The 23,272-nt window shown below is 41.7% G+C and overlaps 1 protein-coding gene across 3 annotated transcripts; it reads right to left on the minus strand.

Moving 5' to 3' along the window:
• Positions 1-221: 221 nt before the first annotated feature.
• Positions 222-17,313, minus strand: LOC148037567 (putative mediator of RNA polymerase II transcription subunit 26b). Of its 3 annotated transcripts, none has more exons than XM_087676517.1 (9): positions 16,105-17,313; positions 15,808-15,876; positions 2,104-2,186; positions 1,945-2,009; positions 1,753-1,859; positions 1,621-1,648; positions 1,079-1,500; positions 813-906; positions 222-567 (listed from the first exon to the last, which is right to left on the minus strand). In XM_087676517.1, the coding sequence occupies exons 1-9, from the start codon at positions 16,495-16,497 to the stop codon at positions 440-442; spliced, it is 1,389 nt and encodes a 462-aa protein (XP_087532643.1). In that variant the 5' UTR covers positions 16,498-17,313; the 3' UTR covers positions 222-439. The 3 variants fall into 3 exon arrangements, with proteins under 3 accessions (XP_087532643.1, XP_087532642.1, XP_087532641.1); XM_087676516.1 differs by having other exon boundaries at positions 813-903; positions 1,753-1,865; positions 16,105-17,312; XM_087676515.1 differs by having other exon boundaries at positions 1,753-1,865; positions 16,105-17,312.
• Positions 17,314-23,272: the final 5,959 nt, after the last annotated feature.

Genomic DNA, 23,272 nt, shown 5'->3' on the forward strand with positions numbered 1-23,272 from the left:
CCCACCTGCAACATATCATTACATAAACTTGACACCATACACCATACCTGCAACATATCATATCGCCGACATGTGATGCCTTAACTGTAAGCAATTTTTGCCAGGCCATAAATTTGACAAACAGATTTTTGCCATAATTACAGTTTCAGTGGGTGATGCCGAGATGGTGGAGCCTACTTTTGCCTTATTGGGTGACCAGAGTCATACAGCGAACAAGTCTCTCTAGAAATGTTAGCATTGTTTGTATTCCCCGAAAACAGAACAAATACAGCCAGCACTTTGCAATGGCTGAAGGATTATTTTCAAGATTACAAGCAAGTTAACAACTGTGATTTGCTGGCCAGATAACCAGAACTCTTCATAAGCTTTATAGCACATTTCAAGTCTGAGCTGCAGCACAATGAAAAAACCCATCCAAAGCTTCTTGTCAGAATCGCCCCTACCTTCTACTTTGATTCCAACGACTGCCAGGGGCCGATTGACCAGGGCCAGCACCCTTTGTTCGAGTAGGCCCCCCCTCAGGCAGATCAGGAAGATCAATTAGTTGAGCAACCCGCTGCTTCTTAGCTGCAGCAAACATGTCGATGGCAAAACTTTAGCAATTAGTGGCAACTACAACACATGCAATCTTCACATCTAAAGGATTTGTAAAGTAGCTCATCACAAGTTGCATCTCACCGCAAAACTAAAAGCAAGAAAATTAAAATGTTCCCCAATCACACAAATGAAATACGAATTGGCATAAATTACAGAGGAGCAGGATCCAAAACTAAGTATGCACAGTCATCAGATCTAATACTACAAGCACATACCATTTTCAGCTTGAGCATATCTCTCATGAAGCTTTCTTTTTGCAGCCTCAAGTTTATCAGCAAGCTGTATGTCATCAGCATCTTTTGGCCTCTGCTGAAAGAATGAAAGCATTTCAGATTTTAATCTTACAATTGAAAGTAAAGCCATGCTCCATACAGGTTACCAAGACATTAATAGCAAGCCTGGATCAGACAAAACCATCACATGGTTCTGGCCAATCTCAAAAATAACATGCATCAATCATGAAGTCAAACAGGAGACTTACATTGGTAGTAGGACACTTCAAATTTCTGTTCTTTTGGCTGCTATCCTTCTCAGGATTATCAACTTTTTGTGTTTCACTTGCAGGTCTTCCAACCCTTCCCTTATAAGCATCAAGTGGTCTTCCAGGGCCTGATCCCCCTGCGCTACTCTTGCCCACTAAAGAACGACCAAAGCTGTCAGCTCCTATCTGATCTTTGGCAGTCTGACTGCTGACCTTAACTTCAGGTTGTAATCTCTTGTCTGATCTTTTTCTAAAATCAAGACCAGCATGATCAGCTCTGCTACTGCTCCCCCTTTCTTCAGGTAGCTCCAGATCACACTGTCTGACTTTAAAGTCATAATCACAGTAGTCAGTCTGAAAGCTGGCTGACTGAGAGCATGGCAGACCAGGGGTTCCTTCCTGTGGATAAGTACGCCCTATTCCTGAAGGATTCAACAATCAATTTTATTGTTAGGCAGCTTTGATGCTTCTCACAAACGTTATGCATAGAAAAAACCCACATCATTATTACAAGACATTTCAAAATGGCAATAGGAACATACTTGTCCTATCATCCTCGCAACTTGCAGGCTGCACATACGAGAAAAGGACCAGAACATAACTCTTAGCAGGAATTCTTAATACTGAAGGAACAAAAACAAAACGAAATTTGATCTGTCCAATGACCAACATACATGAGGCATCCTCATGGGAGATAAGCTTGCTGACAAAATAGCACCATCATCTAGAGGCGTTGACAACCCATGCCCATCACTGTCTAAACCTGGTGTTCCGCAACCTCCTGATGCTGCCATACATCAAAGTTATTATAAATGTGCCAAGTCAGGGTAAAAGCTGATATTGGTAAAGTATACACTATTACACACCTCCTAAAGCATCAGGAGCACCCCGATTCGCATTCACCCATTCATCTACAAGCTCTTTCCAATGTCTGCTCATCATCATAATGTGTAAAGTTAGAGAAAGGTGCTGTTTTACTAGGGCACTCAACTTTTCTGTGTAAGCACCATCTTCTTGATAGGTACCTCACAAGCCCTTTCACAAGCAGACGAACCCGCTTTGAAGAATGTTTCCGCAAAGTGTGAACTTGCTTTCCAATTTCTGTTGCCTGATTAACATATTTGCACCCTTTTAAGATTGTATATGATATTCAAAAGCACAATTTGCACTATTAACATGACCCTTTATTAAGGATGGTAACACTTCGTTTATTGCACCATGCAAACATAGGGTTTGGTCTCAACTCGCATCTCTCATCAACAACCAAATTTTTACCTCCATAATTAGTGTCAACTCGATTATGATGGCAGATCTGTTGTCAGCTTCAAAAGAAGCCCTATCACTATTTAGGAAGGTGCATACAGATCCTATAAATCCTGCCCAGAAAGAGAGTCATGTTCATGACAAAACATCAGCATCGCAGCATAAATATGGTTGCTTGCTACAAATTTTGAAAGGGCGTCTCTCAAGAAATGTCTGCTGCAAAGCAGGTCATCACATCTTTGAATGCAACCCCAATATCTATAAGTAGGTTCAAATATAATTTATTTTATTTGTAGGTTGGGACTAGGATGATACAAGACTGGCCAAAGGCACTGAAAAACTTTTCACTTCAGATAATGGTATACTAGCAAGTTGACATCTGAGTTTTGATCCCAGAATTCAGACAAGCATCTTGCTCGTACATGTTGGACTTCAGCAAACATCATGGTGAGCTTCCCTATGCAGAGCTTTGTTTTCTTGAAGCACTAACAGCTACAGAGATTGGCAATAAAGGCAACCCGAGTGACAGGTCACAAATAATTAGAATGCTATATGCAGTTGTCCCAGTATGCAGCATGTGAAAGTACATAGGAAGTAGTCCTAAATATCTTGAAGGCTGGAGATTGATTGGAGATTGGTTGCATGGACTAGGTGAAAGAGGATTGTGATCAGTAAGACAGACTGGTTGAGAGGCTTTCACTCATGCATTACATGACCGAGAAGCTGAGAGCTTCCTTTCATTTGAGCACTGACACCTATGTGGCGACCAAGGCACAAAATGTACAACAACATGCAGAATACAATCTGTGATATAATCAACGGGAAGGGGGGGAGAAGGACCCACACGGGGAAGGGGGAGGGGTGTGCTTGCAAACCTCTGTGTCTCAAGGTGAGAACAGTGTTGGAGCATGTCATACTCATGACAGGTCCTGAAACATAGCAAAGTCCTCCAAAGCATGTGAAATGCCCAGCTGACAGGTGGCAGTGAAATGAAGGTCTGGCTGCCCAAAATACAGATCTAATGGAGTGCATGACATGAGCAGGTCATACAGATCCAATGATGACACCGGAAGCTGGGCAGCCAGGTAGACAGCAAAACACAGCAGAACAGCACCTCAAATTTGACGCAGACAGACTGCCCGATGTCTAACTGATGTCGCCAGCTGAGGCAGCCACTAAATGATGAGAACACAGCAGTAAAACACATCCAAGAAGGAAGAAAACAGGTGGTTGATGATGTGGCAGCTGGGCAGCCTGCTCCAGCAGCAATAGCAGCAATAGCAGCCCGTCTACACTGCAGGAACCTCTCTAAATGCAGGTAATTGATGGGCAGCAGTTTGCTGAAGAAAACTTCCACTGATGAATATGTCCTCCACATAGGTAGCAGACTGAGATGTGACCAGCAGCAAAAGTAGCACCCCTTCTAATATTTATTTATCTTATATTGCAAATGGAAGGAGTTCAATTGAGATCCTTTTACCTCCTCCACTAATCCAAGTGCCTCTTATTGTTAAAATTGACCAACAAGCCTCCAAACCAATTTGCCCCTTGGTTTGTTTGGGGATTGGCATTAGCTGGCTGCCCTCTTGAATTTCTCTAAAATTTCCCACTTTCAGCTATCAAAATTCAAGTCGTAGGACCTCAATAGTGAGCACACATCTCAAGACGGCTGTCAAAACCCTAATATTTGCTGTAAATTAGGGTTTACAACAGAGATTGACTGAAATTCCTTCCTTTGACAGCTCAAATTATTGGAAAATGCTAAGATAACTTGTGAGATAGCTGGGGATGAGAGAGAATGTTGTAGAGAGAAATTTCAAAGTTTCTTCGCAAGAAATGTTGAAAAGCTACTATTGCCTTGCTCAAACAGCGATGGAAACTATCAGCTACAACTTGGGACCACCAGAAAAACCTATTGCCCCCTCCTACATACTGTCATCTACGACAGAAGGACCTTGTGCTGCTGTCACCTGCACCTGGAAGGCTCCAAACCGCTATCACACGCTACAGAATTAATCCCTTGTGGCTACAAATCACATCAACCACCTCTCATTGCTCTCTAACAACCTCCTCCTCTCTCACAATGGTTGGAATGGACTTCCACCAGCCCCTAAAAACGTTTTTCACACTTGCATGGGCAAGTATAGCCGAGTGTCAATCTTCTAATCTGATTTTCCAACATTATCTAGCTTGTTAAGTTAACTTTCAGAATATTAATTTTGAAAATTAATTTAATAATTATTCTAGTGCTCAAAAACTTAATTTCACCAACCAATAATTAAATTGGCTACGCCAATTTGTCTTTCAAGTATCCCTACGTAGTTATTGACCCTTAGACTAGCATTAATTGATTAATTAATTAATGCCCAGTCTTTAATGTCACCACCACTAACATCAGTGGTGGCAAATAAATTGGTCTAGGCCCAAATCTAACATCGGGTACCACCTAGTACCTATCAAGCATAACTTATTACAATTTTTGCCTTTGACACCAACTGATATCTTGAGATCCTAGGTTCCACACTATGAAATAATTGACTTGCACCTCACATGTGCAAGTCACATTAGTACATTTGATTAACTTTTACCGGGCCAAACAACCAAGCCAAATAGCTTCTTTCGAAGCATCAGTGGTTAAAATTTATTCAGCATCAATGGTAGAGAATACTACTATCTTTTGCAATCTAGAGCACCATGAAACTTCCCAACCAATCAAGGTGAAAATTTACCTGCTAGTAAACTTACAAGTATCCAAGTCACTTGTCATGTATACATTACAATATCCTTGAACATTTAATGTACCCTTTCCATTGCATATACACCTTCTGTATGTGCCCTTAACATACCGGAAGATGCATTTCACTGCTTTCCAATGCACTTTGCCAAAGTTTGATATAAATCTACTCAAGACTCCTACTGCATGAGCAATATCATATCTAGTGGCAACCATAGCATATATGAGTGACCCACAAGCTGAAGCATAGGAAACATCCTTCATTATACTAGTTGCCTTATCATCTTTTGGGCAATTTGCTTTGCTAAGCTTAGTGTACGGTGGTAACCGTACACCAAGAGGCTTAGCATCAGCCATAGAAAACCTATCAAGTACTTTGCTAATGTACTTTTCTCCTGAGAGAAATAAAAGCTCCTCTCTCTCTCTCTCTCTCTCTCTCATTACAAGCATGCCCAAAATGTGTTCAGGTGCACCCAAATCCTTCATGGAGAAGGCTGAATTCAGCTGTCTTTTCAATGCATTAACCTAGCTCCTAAGCTTACTAGCAATAAGCATATCATCCACATAAAGCACAAGAATAATAAGGCTTCCATCATCAGCCTTCCTTGTATATAACGAGTGATCTGCATTGCTTCTCTTGAAGCCATATGAAAGCATGAAGGCGTCAAATTTCTCATACCACTGTCTGGGAGTCTGCTTTAGACCATACAAGCTTCTCTTAAGCCTACACACCAAATGACCCTTTCCTGGCATAACAAAGCCTTCTGGCTGCTTCATGTACAACTCTTCTTCTAAATCACCATGCCGGAATGCAATTCTAACATCCATCTAATCAAGCTCCAAATCCATAGATGCTACAGCCTACAATGGCAAATAATACACGAAGAGTGGTCGTCTTGACAACAAGTGAAAACACTTCCTAAAAGTCAATCCCCTCTTTTTGTGTATAACTCCTTAGCCATAAGCCTAGCTTTGTATTTGGGCTTGCCATGCTAGACCTGCATTTATTGCTACCATCTTCACCAACACTATAAGAGCCATTGGTGGACTACTGCTGCATTTCAAGATCCATCTTAAGTATGACACACTCCAACACCTCTACCCCAATCCTAGAGACATGAGGGTTCAAGGTCCCCTTGATTGTATCTTTTATATTCTCTAGCCCATTCATTCTCATTCAGCATTCTACAGATTGTCCACATGTTGTCGTACACTTTGGCTTTTCTACAAACTACTATTTCTTTCCATGGTAAGCATCTCATTCACAAGCACTCAATTTTTTTCAAGTTAATGCATTTACTTATATCAAAAAGAATTAACAACTAATAATTTAACATCATTTTTATTGATGGAGCATACTAAAATTTAGGCTCTGATACCACATGAAATGTACTTGACCCTAAAGCATAGGGAGGGTAGTTTGGTAGTCATCTAGGGATCTGATCCTAGCCATCACCATCCATGCTACTTACGAGCACACAGACTTAGGTAACTAGGTGTTTCCTAGGTCTACCTCGCAAGCAAAGAGTCCAGCCTCATCCACTAGGATCAACTTGCACATTCCTAAAGACATGCCTATAATCTCTAGCAGCAGTCAAGCATCAAGCTTTGACAATCACTGTTATGCGAGCCGTCAAAGACTCAAGGCAGGTAAGCTCATAGGAAGGAGTTGCTAGACCATGAAATCAAGATGATGGCTTGGGATTCGAAATGCAAGGGATAGGCCAATTGATGGAGAAGGGAACACTTGAAAAAGAGGAGCGTAAACAATTGAGAATGATTTGAGTAGGAGCAAGTGATGCCCACAATGTGTCCTTCTAGAAAGGTTTTTTGGGATTTACCTTCTAGGTACTAACAAATCCTTTTAAATAAATAATTGCTTTTTGAGGCTGTTCTAAATTGAGAAAATTAGGCATTAATGCACAATAATTTTGTGTTAATGCATGCCTTAATTTTGGTGGCTCAACAATGAATAAAGGCTTAACATTCCATTTAATTCACATGCATTAATGGCTAGTCCTGAGCCACCAAAATTAAGACGTGCATAAACACAAGAATCTCATGCATTGTTGCTTGATTTCTCCATGTAAACTGCTCCAACAAGCAATCATTTATTAAAAACCACTCTACTTTGGATAGCAAAACAAATGCCCAACTTCAATCATCAATGCTACACCCCCAAGCCATCATCCACCAACTCCTCCAACTACCCTCACCCCTTAGGAGCTACCACCCTACTTTATCAATCGTTGTCATCATTTTAGGAGCTATCACCCTGCCCAAGTGGTCATTGCCAGCTGCCTAAAGGTTCACCACTCTTGCTAATGGTTGTGTATTGCTATCGCCAACTTGCCCCAGCTACTACCCAAACTTTGTTAGAATGCGGGATCTAGAGCATGACATAACCGGAAGCTATGGAGGATGGAAGGAGAAGTGTAGACTCATGATGGAATGACACTGTTTGTTACACAAGTGAATTAGGTTCCAAGATTGAGACTTGGACTCATAAACACAATCTTGTGTATGTGGACAATGACATTGACACTTTACTTAAATGAAAAGAGTACTATCATTGCATTAAGAAAGGAAGCAAGTACAATGCTTTATAGGAAAGTAGGAAACTGCAGTAGGCACCATTGTGCATATGGGATAAGTCACCCTGCATGTCCTTGACCCTGAGAATCCATACAAAGAGGCTGTTTGAGTGTGATTGCTGATTCTCAACACCCCTCCTCAATCACAACTAGGACAGGCACAAAGTGTGTAGAGGCTGTAATGAGAACCACCTGCAAAGTGTGGGCATACCACAGACATGGCAAAACACCAGAGGCTGTCGCAGAAAAAGCTAAGTGTGGGTACCATAAACATGGTGGACATCCAGAGGCTGTAACAGGGGCCTCACAAAGTGTACAGGGACTGTAATGCCAAGTTACATAAGGAGTTTACATAGCTTATGGCAGGAAGCATTAGGGCAAGGAAAAATACAAGGCTATTAAAACAGTCTATCAGAATTATGAGAGTACAAGGACTGATGAGTCTTGTCCTTCCGATCCTGGTGGTCTTCATCTTCATCTTCTTCTTCCTTTGCTTCATTTTCTTCTTCTTCTTTGACTGCGACTAGATAGGCCTTTTGGGATCTCTTTCTTGCGTGGCAGAACTTCTCGGTGTGTCCGGTCCTTTTGCAGAAGTCACAAAAGAGCTGATCTTTCTTGCCTTTGTACCTGTTGCCAACATATAATGCATGCTCATCTCTAGAGGTACTTGGTTCTTCTTTAGTTTTTAGCTTCTTTTCTTCTTCTAACAGTGATGCCTGGATATCAACAAGTTCAGGATTTGGCATGTTGATTAAAGTTGTTGATACGTTATTATATTCAGGAGGCAAGCTCTTAAGTAGAACACCGATGCAAACATCTTCATCCATTTTAATGTTGATTCCTGCAAGTTGAGTTAGGAGTCCTTCCATGTAATTAAGATGTGTGGCAAGTGATGTGCTGGACTTCATTTCAAGCCTGAAGAATTCAATTAGGAGACCATACTTTGATGATTTAGATTGTGCACCGAACAGGGTGTCAAGTCTTTTCCATGTATCCTGTGAGGTCTCACAGTTATCCACGTGATGGATATAATTGTCATCTAGCTCCAATTTGATAATGGCCTGGGCTCTGTCATCATTCTTTTGCCAAGTAGTTGCAAGGTCCGCATCCTGAGGTTTCTTCTCTTTGCCATTTGTAATGGCCCAGAGACCCTTCTTCATCAGGATGAGCTTGATGCGGGTTTGCCAAGTGTGGAATCCGACTCCTTTGAATCGAGCATTTGGCGAGTCTTTGCCCATGTTAGATTTACGGAAACAGTAGCAAATCAACTTCAGACTTTATTAGATTTGAGCAACAGAAGAATTGATTGAGAGACACAACTGCTAAAAAGCACTAACTGAGTGTCAATGAATACCAAATCTGCAAAAGTCTTTTACTCCAAGTGATCTTCCCCTTCTTGATTTGATGCTGATGTCTTCAGATCTGAGTGAAATCAGTAAGAGTGTTGTACTCAAGTGTATCAAAGGATACAAGAAAAATAGTGTCAAATAACACTTGATAAGTATCAATAGATACTGTTCTTGACGAGCCTGATGTTGATGCTGGATCTTCTTGGACCTTCTTCTTGTTGATTTTGATGTTTTGATTTTTAGCTAAAGGCTGAGTTTTGGAGTAGATAAGTGTAGCAAAACCTTCAGTTGAGTGAGAAGTAAGAGTTGGAAGAGGAGCTTGATGTGGTTGTTGCTTGAGCTACTTGATTTCTTCAACTCTATCAAATCTTCCAAGCACAAATCTTCCTTGATGATTTGATGGGACAGTTGATCAGTTCAAAGTGGCAAGGGTTTTGCTGACTCCAGAGAAGTGAGAAATTCAAGTGAAATGAAAGCTTGAAGTAGAAAAGCTATGGCTTCCCTTTAGGGTTTGCAGGATGCAGCCTGGTTTTTCAGCTCGTGCAGCTCGTGGTCGTAACCATTTTGCATAATACTTGATGAGAAGCAAGCCTATGGGGTAAGCTTCAAAAGCCCTAAGGCCGCAGGGTACATCGCGCAGCGCAGAGGGAGAATCAGACGTACGACCAGGCAGAGGCGCAGATCTGACAGAGATCTCGAATTCACACAATGCTGCTTTCTGATGCGCACGATGTTGAGCTGCGATGTGATAGGAAGCTGCGCCACGAGTAGATGAACGTTTTTCTAGAAGGAATCGTGGGATGAAACGGCTTGTAGTGTGAGATCCAGGGGCTCAATCAGAGCTATGTGCTGTTTGGCTATGGCTGCCACAAGTTTGGCTGAAGATGAAGTTGAGAAAAGAAGTCATACACTGAGCTGAACTGGATAGAGATTGAGGGAGCAGAGAGAGGACCTGAAACATGCTAAGCCATGCTCAGCTGAGCTCTGATACCATGTTAGAATGCGGGATCTAGAGCATGACATAACCGGAAGCTATGGAGGATGGAAGGAGAAGTGTAGACTCATGATGGAATGACACTGTTTGTTACACAAGTGAATTAGGTTCCAAGATTGAGACTTGGACTCATAAACACAATCTTGTGTATGTGGACAATGACATTGACACTTTACTTAAATGAAAAGAGTACTATCATTGCATTAAGAAAGGAAGCAAGTACAATGCTTTATAGGAAAGTAGGAAACTGCAGTAGGCACCATTGTGCATATGGGATAAGTCACCCTGCATGTCCTTGACCCTGAGAATCCATACAAAGAGGCTGTTTGAGTGTGATTGCTGATTCTCAACACCCCTCCTCAATCACAACTAGGACAGGCACAAAGTGTGTAGAGGCTGTAATGAGAACCACCTGCAAAGTGTGGGCATACCACAGACATGGCAAAACACCAGAGGCTGTCGCAGAAAAAGCTAAGTGTGGGTACCATAAACATGGTGGACATCCAGAGGCTGTAACAGGGGCCTCACAAAGTGTACAGGGACTGTAATGCCAAGTTACATAAGGAGTTTACATAGCTTATGGCAGGAAGCATTAGGGCAAGGAAAAATACAAGGCTATTAAAACAGTCTATCAGAATTATGAGAGTACAAGGACTGATGAGTCTTGTCCTTCCGATCCTGGTGGTCTTCATCTTCATCTTCTTCTTCCTTTGCTTCATTTTCTTCTTCTTCTTTGACTGCGACTAGATAGGCCTTTTGGGATCTCTTTCTTGCGTGGCAGAACTTCTCGGTGTGTCCGGTCCTTTTGCAGAAGTCACAAAAGAGCTGATCTTTCTTGCCTTTGTACCTGTTGCCAACATATAATGCATGCTCATCTCTAGAGGTACTTGGTTCTTCTTTAGTTTTTAGCTTCTTTTCTTCTTCTAACAGTGATGCCTGGATATCAACAAGTTCAGGATTTGGCATGTTGATTAAAGTTGTTGATACGTTATTATATTCAGGAGGCAAGCTCTTAAGTAGAACACCGATGCAAACATCTTCATCCATTTTAATGTTGATTCCTGCAAGTTGAGTTAGGAGTCCTTCCATGTAATTAAGATGTGTGGCAAGTGATGTGCTGGACTTCATTTCAAGCCTGAAGAATTCAATTAGGAGACCATACTTTGATGATTTAGATTGTGCACCGAACAGGGTGTCAAGTCTTTTCCATGTATCCTGTGAGGTCTCACAGTTATCCACGTGATGGATATAATTGTCATCTAGCTCCAATTTGATAATGGCCTGGGCTCTGTCATCATTCTTTTGCCAAGTAGTTGCAAGGTCCGCATCCTGAGGTTTCTTCTCTTTGCCATTTGTAATGGCCCAGAGACCCTTCTTCATCAGGATGAGCTTGATGCGGGTTTGCCAAGTGTGGAATCCGACTCCTTTGAATCGAGCATTTGGCGAGTCTTTGCCCATGTTAGATTTACGGAAACAGTAGCAAATCAACTTCAGACTTTATTAGATTTGAGCAACAGAAGAATTGATTGAGAGACACAACTGCTAAAAAGCACTAACTGAGTGTCAATGAATACCAAATCTGCAAAAGTCTTTTACTCCAAGTGATCTTCCCCTTCTTGATTTGATGCTGATGTCTTCAGATCTGAGTGAAATCAGTAAGAGTGTTGTACTCAAGTGTATCAAAGGATACAAGAAAAATAGTGTCAAATAACACTTGATAAGTATCAATAGATACTGTTCTTGACGAGCCTGATGTTGATGCTGGATCTTCTTGGACCTTCTTCTTGTTGATTTTGATGTTTTGATTTTTAGCTAAAGGCTGAGTTTTGGAGTAGATAAGTGTAGCAAAACCTTCAGTTGAGTGAGAAGTAAGAGTTGGAAGAGGAGCTTGATGTGGTTGTTGCTTGAGCTACTTGATTTCTTCAACTCTATCAAATCTTCCAAGCACAAATCTTCCTTGATGATTTGATGGGACAGTTGATCAGTTCAAAGTGGCAAGGGTTTTGCTGACTCCAGAGAAGTGAGAAATTCAAGTGAAATGAAAGCTTGAAGTAGAAAAGCTATGGCTTCCCTTTAGGGTTTGCAGGATGCAGCCTGGTTTTTCAGCTCGTGCAGCTCGTGGTCGTAACCATTTTGCATAATACTTGATGAGAAGCAAGCCTATGGGGTAAGCTTCAAAAGCCCTAAGGCCGCAGGGTACATCGCGCAGCGCAGAGGGAGAATCAGACGTACGACCAGGCAGAGGCGCAGATCTGACAGAGATCTCGAATTCACACAATGCTGCTTTCTGATGCGCACGATGTTGAGCTGCGATGTGATAGGAAGCTGCGCCACGAGTAGATGAACGTTTTTCTAGAAGGAATCGTGGGATGAAACGGCTTGTAGTGTGAGATCCAGGGGCTCAATCAGAGCTATGTGCTGTTTGGCTATGGCTGCCACAAGTTTGGCTGAAGATGAAGTTGAGAAAAGAAGTCATACACTGAGCTGAACTGGATAGAGATTGAGGGAGCAGAGAGAGGACCTGAAACATGCTAAGCCATGCTCAGCTGAGCTCTGATACCATGTTAGAATGCGGGATCTAGAGCATGACATAACCGGAAGCTATGGAGGATGGAAGGAGAAGTGTAGACTCATGATGGAATGACACTGTTTGTTACACAAGTGAATTAGGTTCCAAGATTGAGACTTGGACTCATAAACACAATCTTGTGTATGTGGACAATGACATTGACACTTTACTTAAATGAAAAGAGTACTATCATTGCATTAAGAAAGGAAGCAAGTACAATGCTTTATAGGAAAGTAGGAAACTGCAGTAGGCACCATTGTGCATATGGGATAAGTCACCCTGCATGTCCTTGACCCTGAGAATCCATACAAAGAGGCTGTTTGAGTGTGATTGCTGATTCTCAACAAACTTTTGGGGGCCCAACTAAACTATCTACTACTCCGCCCCAGCCCTATCATCATCAATTGCCCCTGTCCCCATCATCTATGGAGTTGTATTGTGCTGTTCCAACTACATTTCATCCAAGAGGCCAGCCCGCATCATCATCATTTTCCTCATCATTGATGGTCCATGAAGTTGCACTTTGGCATGCATCACCTATGCTGCCCAAAGTCCCTCAGAAACATCTTGCTAATTCCAAATTGTGTTTTGCTCCTTGCACCACTATCCACATCATCATCAACCACGATGGATTCCAACTAATGCACTTTGGAATCCACCCCAAGCACAACACTCTTGAAGCTGATCTCAATATGGGATGTTAAGAAACCCATTCATTGACTGCATTTCTTTTCATTGATTCATTCTAGCTTCACATTTACAGCCCCAAAAAGGGCTAGGTGCCCACATTTTGGGTCACCGCTCAAGACTAACTATGCCTGTTAATAAGACACTGACTCCCTTCATTGCTAACATTCATCCACATTCATTCTCTCAACATCTCATTCCTTTCATCTCTCCTTAGCCTCTTCGTCGCCCTTCACACCCCAAGCAATGAGGACATTATAGTTCATGGATCTTCTTCCCTACTCCCACGCACCCTATCTCCACTCCATCACGTTGCATTTTGGGGCAAATCAGGTCGCCCACCTATCCACTCTTCCCTGTATGGCTGGCTACCATCATCTCCTTGGTGGCGACTGCTTCTTTCTAAAATGCAACCAATTTGTGGGTTGTTTCTATGTTTTGCTACACAACTCATTTCTGACAATGTTCACAGCTCTTGGACACTAGGCATATCTTTGTTTTGCTACACGCCATCATCTTGGAGTTGTGTTTCAGCCTACTGCAACCTGCCCTGCTGTCCTACATCAATTAGAGCTAGTGGTTGCTAGTGATCTTCTCTCTCCTCTCCGATGAGCACATGAGGACTACGTTTTGCTCCCTCTATAGCTGTCCATCACCATTCAGCATTTACCTTTAATGCTCTTCTACTCGGAGGACTACACTCCACTCCCTTGACTGTGCAAATTCCCTGTAGGTGGTAACACCTAATCAGCTACGACAGTGCAGTCACCTTCTAGCTTTTGCTCCATTGTATCAGCATGATTCAATGTTCAATATTCATCATCTTCTTCTTTTGAGTTTTCAAGATTTCTTCTCTTGGTGTTTCCCGAAATCTGTGTTTCTCCTTGCAAACCCTACTGTCTCTCTAATATGGTATGAGTGCATACTGTCTCATCACTTTCCCTAACATGGTATCACAGCATACCTTTTTTTGACATGGTATCAAAGCATATCATCACGGTTTCTTGACATGGTATCAAAGCAAAGGTGCTCATAGAGCTAAAAGATCCTCTTCATCAAACAAGGCAAACAAAGGTTGCAAGTTCAGCATCACATTCAAACTTTCCCTTATTTTCATTGCATCATCGAAAGGTACCCTTATCTTTTTCTCCCTCCCACACCCTCCCTTTTATCAAGTTGTTGCACCAATGTATTCTTGAATACCTTGAATCCAAGAAGAATAGGACAAGCTTATACATATCATGATTGAACCCATCAATCCTTTTGTCCTACTATCTCTTCCCAAAATCACTTTGATCTTGCACCAATAAGATCATGCACTACAATGAGTTTGCATCCATACAAATCTAGATTATAAAATGTCTTGAATGTCCTATGCATAGATAACAACAAAGAAGGCATGTTAAAGAACTATGCCTTAAATGCATTACAGGGAAAGGTGATCTTTTGCATGACAATATCCAAAATACTTGTCCTCTCTTTCACTTCAACATTTGTATTCTAACATACATTTAAGCCCACCATCTAGATTGCCTGCCAATTTGTAGGACCACTTAGTGGTAATGCAAAAGACAAGTCACATAGCTCAAATATCACATTCTACTAGATGTTATCAATGTTTGATACTACGAGGCATCTTCCACAACATCCGCAACTAGCCTATCTCTTCTCTCTTAATGAAAACAGTAAGCTTGAATCAATATTTGAAAAACTATGGCAACAAAAAACACTGGATAGCACTTAAGAGTGGCCCCATTGAATAATCAAACCAGCTTCTACTTGAAGTTCAATTGATAATGAGGATCCTCATCCTACTTATCAATTGAATTAATGTTACGATCATGTTCCACTACTCTCTCTCAAACATGAGGAATATCCTCGATCGAGCATTTCACTACCTTCAAAGGTCTATCAAGTTGACCTTTCATGATCAAACAACTCCCTTGAATGTAACTTTGTTCAGTAAACTTCCAAGAATACTCTAGTAGAACCAATATTTTAGCCATCAAGCTTTTGTGTGCCTCTTTAAATGTCTATTCAACCTAATGTTGCTCCCACTCGTGCATCAAACTGCCAACCAGCCAATTGACCTTATCACTATCACAAGGTTCAACGAAAGTGAGACCCATGCAAATCTATCACTGCCACCAGAAAATATTTCAGTAGATCCCAGAGACCACATCTGAACACAACGCCAAGGAACTCACATGCCTGGTACAGTACATCTCAGATTGAGCACCATACTTTTTAGGACAAAGGCAGGAATAATGATCCTAAACAGGTCACTGCAGGAGTAACCCCGTACTTCATATGCCTCAATAAAGGCAATCTCCAGTGTCAAGATGCCTAGCATCCTTGCCCAGCCCCAACAAGTAATGATGACCAGATTTCCAATGCAAGCATGTCTGTACAAATGAATCAATTTTGATGCTTACATGCAGCTCACCCAAGTAATTAAATTAAATCTGTACATGAAACCTGACAGGGCAAGGCAAGAGATCAAACAGTAATGTTTCTGACAGCAGATTCAGATGCTCACCTTCAATGCATCCACACCAATCTGCAAAGACTCGAGTCTCTGAAGTGCATCAATTACAACACTTTCCGACTGCAAGCACAAAGCAAGCTCTACTTAGTTCTTTATCTTGTGCACTCTGTGCAAATTACAAGCAGGATAGAGTGTGCATGAGTCTTCTGGAACAAGCTTAGAAGATTTCAGTAAACAGGCACTCCCTGATCAAGGAGAAAAAGTAGCCAACCTCCTGACTAATAGTTACCGAGCAATTAAATCTAAAACTTGCTTTCATAGACAATGCAATGGCTGCAGGAGACAGACCTGATCAGAATTAAGAAGAGTGTCCCTAATGCTGCTGACCTCCTGTGTGATGAGAGCTTCCTTGTTTAAATTATTGTGAAGAGGCTCAGCTTCACTGTACTCACTGTGTAGCGAGGGCTTTGATGGATGCTCTGTCCCATGTTCATCATCCCTAATGTCATCTGTGTCTGTGCGTGTAATGGCATTGGTGATTACTGATCCACTGAGCCGTGTGGCACCAGTCTCCCCATTACCTGCTTGTACCGACCTGCGAGCAAAGAGTGTCTCTGCAATGTCGCATCTTCTCTGTTTGAACTCTTGAGGGTAATCCGTTGCTGCAAGGACGATGGCTTGTTCAATGATGGTCCACAGGTCCTCTCCTGCCCGACCGAAGAACGACCGCCAGCGGTCCATTATTGAAGCTCGAAATCAAAGCAAAAACTGTCGCTGCTCAAGGCGCAGCCATGCGAGGGCCGAGAGAGCTTGCAGAAGAGCTTAATGTGAGAGACAAAAGGCAAGCACGAGCTATCCGTGTTGGTTCTGCTTACTTTCTGGCTAGATTATTCTCATACCATACGTTTGTCTTGCCATAGGCAAGGCTGAAGAAAGCGTCTAATCCAGGACATGCAGTAGGAAAATGGCTCGCTTGTTACAATCGATGAAGCGATGAAGCTCGATGATTGACTGCTGATGGATTGACCTTCCTGCGCAATCTGCGAGGCGAAGAGAGGGCTGTGACTGCATGTGAGGGTACTCGGCGTGAGGGGATGGGCGGGGAGGGAGATGGGGGGCGCGGGGCGGCGCTCGTGGGGGGAGGGAGGGGGGCGGGGGGAAACTCTGTGTGTGTGTGTGTGTGTTTCGTGAGAGTGAGAGAATCGGAGGCGGAGGAAAGGGCGAAATGATCGATGGAAGCGACTTTCAAGCCATGATTTGTTGAAGCTTTGACCTGGCACTACAAGAACGCGTGTGATGATGGCCCATGGCGATGGAGGGGGGGTACTATCTCGCAGGGGGAATGGGAAGCGTTGAAGATGGAGCGTTACAATTCAACCTCAGGAGTGACGCAAAAGAACTCGCATAGACAGGCAGACAGAGAGAGAGAGAGAGAGAGAGAGAGAGAGAGAGAGAGAAAGAGAGAGAGAGACTCGGAGAGCGAAAGCGAGGGGCGTTGGGGGGGCACGCGGAACCCTCGATGAGATTAGAGAGGTCGGAGAGACACAGAGAGAGAGAGAGAGAGAGAGAGAGAGCCTGATTGACCACAACAGACAAGGACGACTCAGGATGGATGATGATGTATGTATGTCCACGATGTACGATGCATGATGTGTTAACATTATCAATTTTGTGGGAAGGTGGGGATTCTTTCACCATGTATATAAGCCATCATATCATTAGGTGTATCATTTAAGTGGGTGGAAAGGAAAAGGATTTTTATCATGAGAACTTCCCCCTCCTCGAATTTCTCTAATCCATTAAGGGCCCCCTTGACTATTGCATGTCACACAAGGCAAACCCACCCCCTCGCGCCCATAGACCTTAGGCAAGTCGAGTCAATTGCTATGATAGGATTTCTCGATGGATTATTGGCTACAAAAGGAGCTAGTTTTTGCTCAAGTTCAAGAGAAGTGTGAGGGGAGCAAGATGTTGCACCAGAGACTAAGTGATCGGTCTTGAGTCTCTTCGCCTTCTTGTACACATTTTTCCTATCTAAGAGCCACATCGCACCTAGTGAGAAGGGGGCTAACCTTGAGCCACTCAACCATACATTTGACAAAGAAAAAGAACCAAACGTTTTATTTAGCTCGGTATGGCTAAGTGGGGGAAAGCTTTGAAGAGAGGACAAAGGCTCATACATTTAGTTTGTTAGACCACCATTTATGGTTGGTTGATGACTAATGGAAGATTTCGATTGACCAATAAAATGCCTTACCCCTATGAGCATGGCATTAAAACTTTGTTTTCTATAAGGGTTTGTGGAGGGTGTCAAGGGGTATGAAAATCCCACTCCCCCATTGCCATTGGGTGTGACTATGTGGGCATTGGAAGTGGGATTGCTCACCCCCACTGTCACCAAGTGCAACCTACCCCTGATGTATATGTTTTGAGTTTTGCAACCTTTTAAAAATATTACACTTGTTGTATTTTTCGGGTGCCGCATCATCCATCCCTTGTTGGGAAGCATTGCATACAACCTTTGCTCATTATTTTGTGAGGTTATTGGATCCTAATTGAGGGAATTTGAGGTATATTGCTTCAGTTGAGATAGTAAATGTGAAAATCCTCGCTTTCATTAATTGCAATACAAAGCATGTCTAAAGGCACGCAATATTCAAAGACTGTAAAATTTTGTGGCCTCTGGAAGTCAAATTTTCCTCTTTTCATTAGAGATTCAATCTCTAGATCTTTGTGCTTCTTATGCTACTAGATCGCATGAGACCATTGATTGCATCTTTCTTTGCATCATCTTAGGCTTTCTAACCTTCACAATTACGCATAATGTTTTTTTCCTTACATGGCAAATGAGCATGTATTGCCATGCTTTTCACTCCTGTTACATGTGTCAATAAGTAAAAGTCACCTCATAGTTGACCCCCTTATCTTACACAATCTCCTTAATAAGATTACAATTGTTTGTTAGACTAAGGAAAGGCTTTCCCACTTCCAATCCCAACAGCAAAATGGACCCCTAAAGATGGTTCCTTGCCCAACAAAAGCCTCAAAATATTTTAATGTCAACCAATCCATAGGTTTCACTTTCATAATTGGGGATGTCCTACAATAGAAACTCTAGTTCCTCAATACTCCCTTGCAACTCTACTATATTATGCCTTGAAGTCAAAACAATGTAGCTAAACCCTGTGATTAGATATTTGCGCTTTGATTTAATTCAAGTTGTGTGCATATAGAAGTCTAGGATGATGTTACAATAGAGCATACTGAAAGGCATTGCATTTTGACTTGCCCCATGGCTTAAGACAGCTTGAGGAGAGCACTTGGATTGGTATAAACCATAATGCTCATATTATTGTTGCGATGTAATAGTATGGGTTATTGACAAAGGGCTAAGTTGTAGATATGATAACTTCTAGAGGGGAATATAGCTAATGAGATATCAAATCATCATAGTAGAGGGCCATCATCACTCCAAAGTTTTCTCACATAGAGTGGATTGGTAGTCATTGTCACAAATGGTACCTCATTTGCAACATTATAACTTGTAATTCCAGACAATAAGACCTCAATAGTCTATAAAGCAATAGTACACTATTGCTTCACAAACCCTTACTTACATATGGACAAAGATCTTCGTACTTTTAAAGGTGGACAAAAAAGACTACCTTGTGGTTCAAATCACACGAGCAAAATGTGAGAGGCCTAATTGAATACCGGAGAGTTCACTTTGAAATTCTACATAGTATGGTATTAAAAGATACTTGTGATTGGTTGTTCTACTAGCCTTGCACTTGATTTTGATTTCTTCGCTTGAATAGAGAGCTAGGAGGATGCCCATCCCTTTTATGTGTCATATTTTGGAGTTTATGTTTAGTATTGTTAATGAAAGTAATGATTATCACTAGGGCAAGTTTTGATATTTCTTCTTTGTACACTAAGGTGAGCCACCTCTATTTTGCAATATTGGAACCCATCGACAAGAAAACTAAACCCAATCAAAAGATGAGGCCATTCCTACCTATAGTCTCAAATAGTTCTAAGCCTACTATACTCTAGACTCGCTCTATTTGGGAAAGTGTCCACACACCAATGAGTACCAACATTCACCACGTGATCCTAGCTCAAATAAATAAAGGCTACTAAGAATACAAGATTCACTCTACATGTTCATCACCAAACCATAGTATGAAATAAATATAAGCCTACTAAACTCTAGATTTACTCCATACTGAGAGAGTGTCCACTTAACCATGGTGCCAATGGTCATCTGATAATCGGAGACTTGCATGAACTTGAGCTATTTAATGTATGCCCCATGAACCCAATCTTATGTATGGCTTAGACCGCCCATCTAATGTATGTCCATTGTCCATCCTACCACAGTAGTCATTTTGCCCACCATACAACAATAGATTCTCCTAAACATTATTGGACTAGCATGTAGTGTATGTCCACTTGTCATCATAATACACTAGACGTCTTGCCCAACATGTAGTCTTGTCAACATCCACCATCTTTTTAAATGATTTACAAAAGAAGTCACCAACTAGTATGGGAACACACAATGGCCACTTTAGGGTATGACGCTTTTAGATCTCTTGACATGCAAGGTGTAGTTTGACTTGCCAACAAAGACCTCATGCCTTGTTCTTTGGTTCATCATCCCTCGTAGTAGCAACATTTTAGCACTACACTAGTTACAAGTGATGTATAGCCACCAAGTGCTTCCAACATTGCACAAAATATTATAAGATCTTCTACAACATTCATTTACAATTATGCTGGTATCTTGTTTCTTTTTCAAGACATTTGTTGCCATTTTGGTAGCATAACAATAGATTGGAACCTGAGGTTGGGAACTTGGCATCATGGTTGATGGGTGCAAGATTGGACGTTTCCAAAATCTACATCTTTATAGTGCATTGAATAAGACATGAGTTATCATACGAAAGATAACTCCATTGACTCCAACTAAAGTATGAAAATATCCAGACAAACCAATATGTATGCTTAGTTTTTCAGATACTTAACTTACTGATGCAACTTCTCAATTCACACTACATGACACTTAAATGCTTTTATCCGCAACATTTTCTTTCTAATCTAGATGGCTTAACTTGATATTCATATGTTTTCACAAATGCAAGATGGGTTATTTGTGTTAAAAAAGGCATCCTTATTGCAATGCTCATGAAATGTAAAATGAGAGCAAGCACAAGATAATATTTTTAAAGAAAGCTAAAATTGATAATATTGACAAACAGAGATAAACATGTAAGTGTCTACACTTCATGTAAGGATGTACTATGCACTAGCCACGTAAGGAATTCATGGAGATATTTCAAGGCCAAGGAACTAATCCAACCCTAATTGATGACTTCATCAACTAGGGACATGTGAAAAGGTTTTTTAGTAGTTAGACATTTGCATTAATTACTTTTTGGGATAAAATCCGCATTAATGTTTGTGAAAAAATCTAATATTTTGAGAATCCTATTCCAACTAGAGCAACTTTTACATTATTAGTGTGAAGAGGTATTGAACATGTATGCTTTGTTTTTAGGCAAGTGGTATGCAATGTACTTGAGCTTATGTTTGGGGTCCTTGTCTTCACAATCCTTCTAAATGCAACCTAGTTAATGCCTAGAAAGACACAATCTAATTTAGACCTAATTTTGAGTAGTAATTGCTTGAAGCCAGGCACTCACTCCCATGAAGTATAACTCTCTAGCATTCATCTCAATATGATAAATTGTTGATATCATATGCCATCTTAGGCCAAAATTCTAGGGCCATGAGTTTTTAATGAGGAAAGTCATCTCTTACTCACCATAGAATGTTTTAGGGGATGGGGAAAACAAAATGATTTCTTGGGTAAATTGTTAAAGGAACTCAATTGCTCGTCATCATGAAGTCAAGGTGTTAGGACAAGTTAAGATATTGGGTTATGAGTTCACTCTAGGATCCATTCTTGACCATCTCGAACAAGATCGCTATTTTTTGAGAAGGAAAAATATAATCCAAGGTGGTTATTTGATTCCAACTATCATCCAAGGTGGTTATTTGGCTTGAGCCTAAAGGATAACCAAATGTACAAAGGTGGAGGGTTCTAGCACGATCAAGCTCTAGTGTTCATTTGACTTGTGAGCTATCCCATCAAGGTTGCTCTCTTACAACCACTGTTGTCAAAAGGGGAAGCACCCCCTGCTGCACGGAGATGGAGGGTTCTATCACGGGCCAATCTCGAATGCAAGCTATCCGATTGATGCATAAGAACAACATGAGCATGGTTGCTCTCTTAGGGCTGCATGAGCACGGTTGCTCTCTTAGGGCTGCGACTCTCACAATGGGAGGCGCCCTCCTTATGGGCCCAACTTTCTTTAACTACAAAAGAACTGGCGCGCACTAATCGGTGCGGCATGTGAACATGGTTTCTGCGTTGTCGCTTGGATTGGCCACGTGCCATGCGGGTGGACTCCAGCACCCCGCGATCAGCATCGAGCCGCTGAGAACGGACACGTGTCGAGAATCCACGCGCCCACCTCGAATCCCGATCTCCCCTCCCGCGTCTGTCTCCAAAAAGCGTTGTCATCGCCGCCGCTCTTGGGGGGAGCGTTCACACGAGCTCAGGCCCCTACGCCTGGCCCACATTAAATCACATTTCACAAGAGGGTAGTCCGCCCGGACACAGCTCCCAACTTGTGGCCATTTCTTGCTATGCAGAGTAGGGCCATTGATACAGCTAATGCACTTACCATCTCTGTTGCACAAGCTTTTTGTGCAACTCTCTCTTAAGGAAGCCATTTATCACCAAATCAATCCCCATCACAAAATTCAGAGTTTTTGTGCAACTCTCTCTTAAGGAAGCCATTTATCACCAAATCAATCCCCATCACAAAATTCAGCTCACTCTGCATTAGACCCAAAAGTGCCCCATATCCTGCCATTCTTCTAACATTATGGTACATACATATGCAATTCCCTGATTCGTCAAAAGGTTGATATATTTTTTATCTGTTTTATTGAACATTTTGAAATCCATTGTGATTGTTTAAGGATTCCCTTTTACTAAGGCTCGCCCCCCTAGAATTGGCACACTTTTTAAAATGCAAAAAAGTAATATGGCAATATTTACTCCACATAGGTGAACCTGCTACAAGCAAAAAGACTGGAAAAGTCCCATGACAAATCACACTCAAGCAACTAGCCTTAGTTTCTTAGCTACAAGTCTATGACTAAGGACTTTAGACACTTTAGCCTACCAAGCAAGCCAAGGACTTCTTTCATAATAACATCTGATTCTTCCACCAAAACTCCATTACATTGTTTTCTTTTGTAAATTTTGCTACTCTTGAATCTCTATATGGTTTTAAGAATCACAACCCTAATAACTTGCAAGAATTTCCATCGCCAAAGCTACCTTGCTCCCCAAGGTAGCATCCTTGATTGAAATTTGATTGTTTACATTTTTTGCATGTACCAATGTTCTCACTTGTCTCCGTAAGGCATGAAACCT

The sequence above is a fragment of the Lygodium microphyllum genome, chromosome 4, assembly GCF_053477565.2.
Source record: "Lygodium microphyllum isolate KBCC chromosome 4, Lygodium_microphyllum_v1.1.10, whole genome shotgun sequence".
NCBI classification, from domain to species: Eukaryota; Viridiplantae; Streptophyta; class Polypodiopsida; order Schizaeales; family Lygodiaceae; genus Lygodium; species Lygodium microphyllum.

What these genes read in the sequence shown, in the direction of transcription:
- LOC148037567 (XM_087676515.1), bottom strand. Translation starts at nt 16,497, where the DNA reads ATGGACCGCTGGCGGTCGTTCTTCGGTCGGGCAGGAGAGGACCTGTGG. An exon ending in CTCCCATGAGGATGCCTCAT is followed by an intron (nt 1,649 to 1,752) that starts GTATGTTGGTCA and finishes TCGTATGTGCAG; the next exon opens with CCTGCAAGTTGCGAGGATGA. An exon ending in ATATGCTCAAGCTGAAAATG is followed by an intron (nt 568 to 812) that starts GTATGTGCTTGT and finishes TGTTTGCTGCAG; the next exon opens with CTAAGAAGCAGCGGGTTGCT.